General features: G+C 38.5%; 2 protein-coding genes across 2 annotated transcripts in view; one reads left to right on the top strand and one right to left on the bottom strand.

The window, feature by feature from the left end:
• Smp_000370 (hypothetical protein) overlaps nt 1-11,705 on the top strand; it is a gene marked incomplete at both ends in the record, with an annotated part of 18,172 nt that overhangs the window by 3,733 nt on the left and 2,734 nt on the right. The gene's annotated exons all lie outside the window — the stretch shown is intronic.
• Nucleotides 7,024-9,399, bottom strand: Smp_192220 (hypothetical protein; the record flags this gene model as incomplete). The annotated part of the gene is made up of 2 exons (XM_018791406.1): nt 7,024-7,181; nt 7,713-9,399. 2 exons carry the CDS (start codon nt 9,397-9,399, stop codon nt 7,024-7,026), a joined length of 1,845 nt encoding a protein of 614 aa, XP_018645355.1.

The raw sequence follows: 11,705 nt of genomic DNA, 5'->3' as shown, positions 1-11,705 counted from the left end.
TAAAATCAGATGATAGTTCGCCATAAGCTCTCACTCGACTGGTAGTGTTCGAGTAAAGAGCCTTCACAAGGTTTATGTACTTCTCAGGTACACCTTTTAATGACAGACACTGCCACAGAACCTCTCGGTCTACAAAGTCAAATGCTGCTTTCAAGTCAAGAAAAACTATCATTATCGGACGCCGATAAGCATGTCTGTGCTCTAAAACTTGACGAATGGTGAATATGTGGTCGATACAGCCACGACCAGGTCTGAAGCCAGCCTGATTTTCTCGTGTTTGCAGTTCACGAGTCTTAGTTAGGCGCCCGATAATTATTGAGGCTAGTATTTTGGATGCTATGCTAGTCAGACTAATCCCTCTATGGTTATCACAGGATGATTTTGACCCCTTCTTATATATTGGGACAATCAGAGATTGTGACCAGTCAGATGGGATTACGTCCAACTCCCAGATTTTAGTCAGAATATTAGTCAACCTAATCGCTAAAATTGGACCACCATATTTAAAGACCTCTAGAGCCAATCCATCAGGGCCAGCTGCTCTTCCTCGTTTCAGATTACTTATAGCATTTTGAACTTCAAGTAGGGTCGGGGGGCCTACTTCAATGTTCTATTCAGGTTTTCTGGGAATAGTGGGTAGTTATGCAGTAGCTGAAGGCCAGCTAAACTGCTCCTTAAAGTGTTCCGCCCATCGTTCTAAACGTTTGGGTTGAGAGCAGATAAGGGTTCCGTCTTTTTCCGAGATTGTCTCACTTACACTTGACTTCTTAATTCCGGTTTCTTTTATTAGTCTGAATAGTTGCCTGGTGTTGCCTACAGCCGCTGCCTTTTCCATCTCTTTTGCTTTCGTTGCCCACCACTGCTCACGATCGTTCCTTAGACTTTTAGTTAACCTAGATCTAATTTGTCTACGCTCTTCATCGTGTTCAGAGCCTGATGGGATGAGTTTACGCGAATCCATCAGTGAAATAGACTTAGAAGAAATCCACTGGTTTTTTGGAACCCTATGGTTTAAATAACTAATAGATGTTACTGCTGTTTCCACAGCTGTTCGTATGTCTTTCCAAGCAGCATCTGGGTCAGTCTCGTTTACAGAACTGCCTAGGTGTGAACTCAGTTGTTTCTGGAATTCTCATTTGGCTTTCTCGTCCTCCAGTTCAATCCTAATGGGTCTTCTTAGTGTACTTTTCACGCGTCCATTGAGGCGCAGACAAATGCGCGCTCGTATTAAGGCGTGATCAGAGTCTAAACAAGTATTCCAATACGAACGACAATCTTCTATTGAGCCTCTCCAACGATGACTGATGACAATGTGGTCTATTTGAGTCCATCGTTGGTTTGGTGCAGGTGGTCGCCATGTTAGACGATGTCTCTCCTTATGCTTAAAATTAGTGCTTGTTAAAAATAAACGATTGTCTGAGCATAGTTGCAACAGACGATCACCATTATCGGTTCTTTGATCCGGAATACTAAAACACCCACCTAAATGTCTTTCTGTTTGATTTAAGCTGCCTACCTGAGCATTAAAGTCACCCGCTACGACTACTATGTCTGAGCGCTTAGCTTTCTGAAGAAGCTCAGAGAGTTTTCTGTAAAAGTCATCTTTCACTTCATCATGGCTGCAGTCAGTGGGAGCGTAGGCAAAAACGACGAAAAGGCAACGACGTGTGTCCCTATTCTTCCGAGTTCTTACGGAGCCATTTAGCCGGACAGCACACAGGCGACTGTTAACGGAGATCCATTGTAGTAGTGCCTGTTCTGCCCTTGTTCTTAGTGCTATGCCTACACCTGCAAGTCCACGAGAACTAGCCAACGGGTCGCCAGATACACGGAGGGTGTATTTCGTTGGCTGTCCATTTTGGCGAGGTGAGGTCAAGTGAATGACCACACTAGGATCCTGTATGCGTGTTTCGGAGACACACCATACATCAATGGTACGAGATTCTAGGGTTTTAGCTAAGGAGGCCTGTTGACCGATTTGGCATAGGGTACGTACGTTGAAGGCTCCAATGTGTAGTTTGGAGCGAGGTTTTAGTAGACCTGGGACAGTGTTTCGCGCACTAGAATCGTTGGCCATGGTGACACTTGAGGAGGAAACCGAAAGAGGAAGCTTAGTGTTGAAAGTCAAGGTAGAAGGAATAGTAGGAATTGAAGGAGATTGATTATGAATACAGTGGTCTTAAGTGCTGTTAGAGGTATGAGGGCAGTTATCACTTCCCGGTTGCCCACACCGTGGAAGGGTTCTTCTAGGGGTACCTGAAAAGGAAATTGGGTTAGAAGTGGTCTTAATGACCTGAGAGCGTGACCGCAGTGCCCAAGGGACAACTGCTTGAGGTCGGTCACACACGACCTTTTTGTGGGTAGTTTTTGTGTTAGCTCCGTTCTTCAAAGGACTTTACCGCCGGAGACGGATATCCGTGGGATAAGGCGAGGTGTGCATTTTTAGGGTCGACCTTTTCTAACCCCACCCTTCCTTATGGGAAGGCAGCATCGCTGTTATGCAGGTTGTCTGAAGGAAACACCTTACTGCTGTCACACCTCTGTACAGTCAGCAGTACGACTTCGCCTTCGGACCTTGGGTTTGCTGCTTTTAGTCTCACCGCTCTTCAAACGACCTGTCTGGCATGGTAGGACCTTGAGGAACGATTGTTCCAGCCAGTATAGCTCGATTGATTCATCACGATAGGCAAGCCCGACCACCACGTCAAGGTAGCGGCAACGGTCGGGTTTCGAGAAGTTATCTGTGTTTAATCAAATCTGTGCTGGTAAAGTGAATCGTCAATGCTTAAACCTTTAAGTGATCAAACTAAATTTAGTGTACGTATTATAAATGCACCAGTTGTTCCTGAATTTCATACTCACAGTTTTTTTATTTGTGGGAAACGTGAATCATCCGTGAATATCCAGCACATGAAACTAAGATTTCGATGTTTTATGGAAATTAAGCAGAAGATCAACCGAATGTAAAATTTGTGATGATTCACGCCCTAAAGTTAATTCATCAGAATAGTACTCACAATAATTTGTATCATCGTGTCATAAGTATAGTAGAAATACTTTTGTTATTTATCGAATTGTCTAGAACTAATATTATAAGATATCACTTGTCATTACATAATGGAAATGATAGTGTTAGGTGTGTTAGATACACACTTTTAAAGTGTAGATTGTACATAACACCCAAGTCAGTTAGCTTTACCCATAGTAAACTATCGATCAACTGACCATGTATGTTGTCCACTGCATTAAAGTCGAGTTAGTTGAAGACAGAACTGGTAAAAAGAACAATGACAAAAGTGACTTTAAAATTTCCAGGTCTTTCTAACGTTGTCCTAGACTTACCTCGATTTCACAGTTGAAATATTGAATCTGAGGTGAGATGAAGTAAATGTAGTTGCTGAAATATCTTACGTTATATTCCTTTTGTTCTTAGAACAACGCATAACCGAACAATATTGCTCTTACTGAGATGGTCATCAATCTTTCCTCTAATATCTATGAATATCCACATATTCAGTGAGAATTCGATAAAGAAAAAGAAATCATTACCAGTAATCTATCATAAACTTTAGTCATTTTCCAGTGGAGTTTGATCTCTTCTCCTACATATAGCAGAAGCTATGAGTATCCGAACCTATAGACCTAGTTTCAGTTCAGAAGAAATTCCTGACACTCCTGTTTCTTCGTTGGTCCGATACGATTTAATAAACGATTTTAGCAGTGTTTCCACATTCCGTATTCGTTTGTCACTTTTCACCCATTGCCGTTTACATTCTTCAGTAAAGTCTGGTGACGATCTAATTGATAACAATATTGCTCGCTTATTTTGTTACTGAAAAATTGGAACCAGTATCTAAATATTCTATTCATTATACTTTTCAATTTATTGAACCTGATTTAGACGTTAATACCTCCGGAAAACTCATGTTTTCGCTTGACTTTTACTCTTTATTTACTAGTGTAGCTTTAACAGAAACGATATGTTATATATGTGAGTATATTGACTCTAACAACATAGATTTAGGTTTGCCAACTGAACACTTAAAAGAATTATTGTTACGTTGTACCTTTAATGTCCAGGTGAGCTTCAACAATGAAATATATAGACAAAGAGATGGAATCGCAATGGCGTCTCCATTAGGTTCAATTCTAGCAGACTGCTTCATGGCAAAACTAGAAAACGACCAACTCAATTCAATGATAAATCGATTCCACCTATACGTAAGATACATGGACGACACATTTGTCGTTTGTGACGATAATATTGATTTAAATGATATCTTACACTCTTTTAATTCATGCCACCCTTCCATAGACTTCACATTAGAAAGGGAACGCGACCAATCAATCCCTTTTCTCGATGTACGTCTAGTAAGAAGAAATAATGGTTCTTTAAAAAGATCCATTTTTAGAAAGCTAACATGGAATGGCCAACTAACTAACTTCTATAGCTGGGTTCCGTTAAGCAGAAAGAGAAATGTGATTCATACTTTGTGTTTTCGTATACATCGAATATGTAGTACGAAATGCATTAACGAAGAACTCGCGTTCCTTAAGAAAACTTTGATGAAAAACGGCTACCCAGACCGGTTTATAGAGAAAAATATGAATAGAGGTAGCGTCAACAGGAAACCTAGTCATTCAGTGCCGAAGAAAAGCCTTTATATTAGTCTGAAATTTAAAGGTGATCGAACATCAGACGTAATCAAAAATCGTCTAACAACAACGATTGAAAGAACATCTAATGCGGCTAAACTGCGAATAACCTTCACTAGTAGGAACTTGTTTTCTGTATCCATAAAAGATAAGCCTCCACGTCTGGTCGCCCCTATGTGCATCTACCAATTCACCTGTTCTTGTGGAGCAAGGTACATTGGCCGTAGCCAGCTCTCGCTTTCAACTCAGATACGGGAACGTATCCCAGTTCAGTTGTACGAAGGTGAAATGAAAACAGTTAGGGGTTCTATAGTTGAACACCTGATCGACTTCAATCATTCTACGAATACACAGTTTGATTTTAAGGTTGTTTATATGATTCGTTTAAATCTACCTAGATTTCTTTGTATGCAACTCCTAAAAACAGCCGAAGCTCTCACCATCCATGAGCTTAAACCAGAACTATGCGTACAAAAGAAGTACGTCTTATCGTTATCGTTACCGTGGCCTTGATATTATTATTACTGCATTCTCCTTTAAATGTCTTATATTCTCATTATTTTGTTCATAAATACTCATCATATCACCTTGTTTACTTTTACACCTCTATGACCTTTAATTATTGTAACAAAAACATTTTAATCATCTTATTATATTCACTAAATCTATTGTTATTACTTGTATTACGTAATTTAGTATTATAATCTTTCTATTACGTCATCTTGGCTATTCATTTTCACATTTCCTCGCGGAATTAGTACTTAAAGAAAACATTTTCATATATATACGAATGTACAACATGATTATTAATTCGTTGAAAAGAGATCCCTTCGCTGAACTTCGTGTTTTTAATTTCCATTTTTACTTCTGTCGGAATACTTTCGACTACGTTTACCATATTTTGTGACTTTGCCACCATATTGAAGGTAGGAAAGACCTTCATAGCGTTTGTCACTTGACTTGTTTGTTATTCTCTTCTTATAATAATTTCCATTGCTTTGCTTCAAGTTCAAATTGTTTCTCTTTTTCCTGGACGCACCTTTTTCTCTATTAGTTCTTCGAGTTGCATTCTCTGCTTTTTTCGTTGCATTCTTCGTATTTTCCTCGAATGATCGACCTAAAGAGGATTGCGTGTTTCCTAGTGTTATTGAATTGAATGTTATATAACTGAATAGTCGTAGTAAACTTACTTACGTCTGTTACCCCTAGTGCAGGAACATAAGCCACCCACCAGCACTCTCCATTCAAACCCGTCCTGGGCAATCCTTTCCAGTTCTTTACAGTTGTTATTCATCATTTTCATACCTGTTTCCATTTCCTGGCGTAATGTGTTCTTTGCCTTCCTCTTTTCCGATTCCCTTCCGGATTCCAAGTTAACGCTTGCTTCATGATGCAGTTCGGTAATTTCCTCAATGTATGTTCTAAATTAGGCTAGTAACCGCAACCAGGACTTTTAGTGCATGCCACAAAGGAGTACAGCACTAAGGTGAGACAGCTATTTAAGGTTCCTGTATTTTAATGGTACATCGATTGGCGTCAATCTGTAACAAGTAACACCTTCAGATTTGCCTAATCGTCACGAAATTCTTTCATCAGAACTGTGATTTGACATTCGTTAAAATTTACAGAATCATTCATAAAACTTATCAACTGAAAACGAAGGTCACTCTTGAAATTTATCGCAATACTTTGAGCATACTGATTTAATTCTCCGAATGTGTGACGACATTTTCTTTTTTTTAATGCAGCTTTTATCGTTGTTTATTCCTAGTTCCATTAATTCATTCATTCAGTGTTGTCTGCACATGAACCACGGTTAAAGAAGATTAATTGGTTAACATTGGAAATAATGATTATTTTAACATGTATTACATGATCACTGGAAATCCTATGCTCTTCAATAACTAAATTACAGTTATGGACTGATCGTCGTCTGAATTTTGTAGTTTAGACGATTGAACACCAATCATTAGTATAAATTTGGTGACCATTTATATATAGTGATGTTTTTAACTAAATATTCATATTCACTGTCTTCGGCTGAATTTTTGTGAACTTCACCCGTTCAGTGTATTACAAAGTTCTGATGGGAGAGGGATAGGTAGTAGTCATATTTTTTATAGATTAATACATTATAATTTAGAACTGTTTCGAATATCTTATTGATTTCAGTCTGCAACTGCAGTATGTATAGATTATTTTTATTTAAAGATTCTCTTCACAATAATTATCTGGTAGATTTAAATAATCAGACTTCAGTTGCCAGATTGAACCATTCTCATACTGAATGAATATAAATAACAGAAATTGTCAAAATACAGTCGACCTTTAAAACGAAAGAATGTCAAACTCAACTGATCAATAATCTTACGCTTTAATGAGAATCATAAACAAAACCGAAATATTACCATATTCATTGTATTCCTGTAATGAATCTTCATCGAAGCTGGTGTAATTTTTCATAGCTTCATCCCAATTTATTTCGACCTCCGAATATGTGCCACTATGAGAACGATTTTCTGCATCTGAATCCATTTCCTTTTTGAGATGTAGTTTTATATGACATAGTGCTATACTTCTCATTTCTTATGCTCCGAGTCCTAACTTTAGACTGTCTGTTCCTCTAATTTGTTGACAGGCTATTACCACGTGTGTGGTCAGTTAAAATCTTTTGATTTTTCTGTTTTGCATTCCTATTCAACAACTTTGTGCTATTTACTTGATAACATGAAGTCTTATAATCTTTGTAATAAATGGTTATCTGAAAACCTATGGAATCATGCAACACATAATTATCATGATCACCAAACACTATCATTATTATTATACTTGTATACAGTAATTCCTGTTCTTTGTTGTTCTTTTATTAAACGTGCCTTAAATTCTCTATCTCCTCACAAATTCATTGCTATTGTGTGGCTCATATGTATATGGTGCTCCTTTGTAACAATATTTATCTGTTCAAATTAATGAATAAATGAATAAAATGCACAAGCCACATATTCGAGTAACTGACACAAGTCGCATTATAAAAAAAAGATTATCGTAAGAATTACCTTTCATGTATCCACGTCCTGATAATCGTGTAGGTAGAGTAACGCCTTGTTTCTGACGACGGTAAATTGAACTCTGTCCACTTGAGTTGACGGTTATGAAGATACCAGGACCATTTTCACCAGACATTCCACTCAATGATCCGTTTCTTCCTCCAGACAATTGTGGTGGAAAAAAGGGATGGTGATGTGAATTCGGTCCACTTGCATTCACAGTTATGTACACACGTGGACCACTTTCACCGGACATTCCACTCAATGATCCGTTTCTTCGTCCAGATAATCGTGGTGGAAACAAAGGATGTTGATGTGAATTCGGTCTACTTGCATTCACAGTTGTATATATACGTGGACCATTGTCACCGGAGAGACCACTCAATGATCCGTTTCTTCGTCCAGAAAATCGTGATGGAAAATATCGATTATGATATGAACTCGATCCACCTGCATTCACAATTATGTATATACGTGGACCATTTTCACTGGAGAGGTCACTCATTGAACCGTACTTTCGTCCAGATAATCGTGGTGGAATATTTTGATTATGATATGAACTCGATCTATCTGCATTCACAGTTATGTATATATGTTGACCATTGTCACCAGAGCGACTACTCATTGAACCGTATCTTCGTCCATAAAATCGTGATGGAAAATATCGATTACGATATGAACCCGATCCATCTGCATTCACAGTTATGTATATATCTTGACCATTTTCACCGGACATTCTACTCAATGATCTATATCTTCGTCCAGATAATCGTGTTGGAAAATATTGATAGTTATGTGAAATCGGTCTACTTGCATTCACAGTTATATATATAACGTGACCATTTTGACCGGACATTCCACTCAATGATCCGTTTCTGTGTCCAGATAATGTGGGGGGAGACAAAGGATGTTGATGTGAATTCGGTCCACTTGCATTTAATGTTATGTATATACGTTGACCACTTTCTCCCAACATTCCACTCAATGATCCGTTTCTGTGTCCAGATAATGTGGGGGGAGACAAAGGATGTTGATGTGAATTCGGTCCACTTGCATTTAATGTTATGTATATACGTTGACCACTTTCACCTAACATTCCACTCAATGATCCGTTTCTGTGTCCAGATAATGTGGGGGGAAACAAAGGATGTTGATGTGAATTCGGTCCACTTGCATTTAATGTTATGTATATACGTTGACCACTTTCACCTAACATTCCACTCAATGATCCGTTTCTGTGTCCAGATAATGTGGGGGGAAACAAAGGATGTTGATGTGAATTCGGTCCACTTGCATTTAATGTTATGTATATACGTTGACCACTTTCACCTAACATTCCACTCAATGATCCGTTTCTGTGTCCAGATAATGTGGGGGGAGACAAAGGATGTTGATGTGAATTCGGTCCACTTGCATTTAATGTTATGTATATACGTTGACCACTTTCACCTAACATTCCACTCAATGATCCGTTTCTGTGTCCAGATAATGTGGGGGGAAACAAAGGATGTTGATGTGAATTCGGTCCACTTGCATTTAATGTTATGTATATACGTTGACCACTTTCACCTAACATTCCACTCAATGATCCGTTTCTGTGTCCAGATAATGTGGGGGGAAACAAAGGATGTTGATGTGAATTCGGTCCACTTGCATTTAATGTTATGTATATACGTTGACCACTTTCACCTAACATTCCACTCAATGATCCGTTTCTTTTTCCATATATTGGTGGTTGTGAATTAACATGTCTGTTTTCATGTGAGTGGTGATTCTTTTGGCTTGCTTCTATATTTTTGTTGATTCTTCCTACGATTAAAATGGTAGCGAGTAACGTGTAAAATGTGTATTCGCGTAGCTTCATTTTTTCGCGTGATTTTTCTGTTTTCGAATTAGGTCACTATTTGTTTGTAGCACTTTCTGAATAACTGCTTGTTGTGCATGTTCAATTTATTTTTATAACACGCTTTGTATGTTTTAACCATGTTTATATGCACTTGTTGGCTGAACTGCATAATGCCGCTTTATTTTTGATTTCGAATAAATGATGCACTTTTAATATTTTCGAAGTTATCAATCGATTTCGTTTTTAATTATTCGAAGTTTTAAATTGTAGGTCGGTGCCCCCTTCTAACAGGCACACCAACATTTAATGTAGGTTCACGGAATGGCTTGACAGTGTGTGGGAGACCGGGAAGGTCAATCAGATAGTTGAGGAAATGGGGAGATACAACTTCACGGTGCTATGAATAAATAAAACCTATTGGACCATTACTGGACAGAAGAGAATAGTTTCAGGAGAGATGGTGCTGGAAAAATACACGACAGACCTAGCAATGACAGCGGAAAAAGCCATGAGAGAAGGAAATACGAAACAGCTAAGTGGAACAACGAATAATCAGACAGGGAAATATGGTAAATCGTAACGACCGTTCAACGACAAAGAAGGCAAGTCAGTCGCTGAGACCCCAAAACGCAGACAGACGCATTTCAAGTGAGGATCGAAGTCAGACAAGATTGCCTACTCTCCCAATTTCTCTTTCTCTTGGTGGTTGACTGGATTATGAGGACCTCAACATCTGAGGAGAAGCACTGAATACAACGGACAGCTCACAATCAACTAGAAAATTTGACTTCGCAGATGACCTAGCCCTCCTATCCCATACACACGAACAAATGGAGATGACGATGAGTAGTGTAGCAGCAGCCTGTGCATTAGTAGGCCTCAACATACACAAAGGAAAAAGCAAGATACTCAAATACAACAAGGAGAACACCAACCCAGTCACACTTGATGGACAAACTCTGGAAGACGTAGAAACATTCACGTACCTGGGAATCACTATTGATGAACAAGGATGATCTGATGGAGACGTAAATACGAGGAAAGACAAATCAAGGACCACATTTCTACAATTGAAGAACATATAGAACTAAAAACAACTGTCAACCAATGTCAGAGTCACAATCTTCAATACGAACATCAAAACAGTCCTACTGTACGGAGCTGAAACTTTGAGAACTACTACAACTATCATCAAGAAGGTACAAGTATTTATAAACAGTTGTCTACACAAGGTACTCAACATCCACTGACCGGATTCCATCAGCAACAGCCTTCTATGGGAGAGGACAAACCAGCTTCTAGCTGTAGAGGAAATTAAGAGAAGACGTTGGAAGTGGATAGGACACACATTGAGGAAATTACCGAACTGCATCACGAGGCAATCCCTAACTTAGAATCCTGAAGGGAAGAGGAAAGACGGAAGGCCAAAGAACACATTACGCCAGGAAATGGAAGCAGGTTTCAAAAGGATGAATAACAACTGTAAAGAACTGGAAAGGATTACCCAGGTCAGGTTTGGATGGAGAGTGCTGGTGGGTGGCTTATGTTCCTGCACTAAGTGTAACAGACGTATATATGTAAATAAGTAACTTCGAATAAACTGTTTACTATGAAGTTTTGTTTTTTATATCAACTTTACAGTTAGAATAAACCCACGAAACTAACATTATTTCCAGCTAATTGCAGACATGACCACGTAACATCCTGGTATTAAAATGTCGTTCATTTTGTATTATATGTGATTTATGGGTCTGTATTGATTGCCCAAATTCAAGGATTTTCAAAATGAAATGCTGTTTAGTGTAGTAGAAAAGATAATTGATGGTATTTAATCAATGGAAAGAACGTTTGTACCACCAAGTGTTGTCTGTGACTCTCAAATTAATTTGCGACAGAAATGGTTGAAATTTTAATGATTGTAATATGTCGGACTGTCTATCTTTCTCTTTATATTAGCTCTTGAATGAGGTCTTCAGGTTGATAGTTATAATAATGGCTTAACTGAAATTTATGAATATGTAGTGACTTTGCCTCGATAATCAATCACCTTTTTAACCGCTATCATATAGATTCCAACGGTGTTTGAAATCAGAAGGCAATAAGAAGCGACAACTACAAGTTATTAGTGAATAACACGGGTAACAAAGCTATAAGCA

This window comes from Schistosoma mansoni, assembly GCF_000237925.1.
Source record: "Schistosoma mansoni, WGS project CABG00000000 data, chromosome 3 unplaced supercontig 0044, strain Puerto Rico, whole genome shotgun sequence".
NCBI classification, from domain to species: domain Eukaryota; kingdom Metazoa; phylum Platyhelminthes; class Trematoda; order Strigeidida; family Schistosomatidae; genus Schistosoma; species Schistosoma mansoni.
The sequence above is the reverse complement of the archived record's forward strand: the minus strand, read 5'-3'. Positions and strand labels throughout refer to the sequence as shown.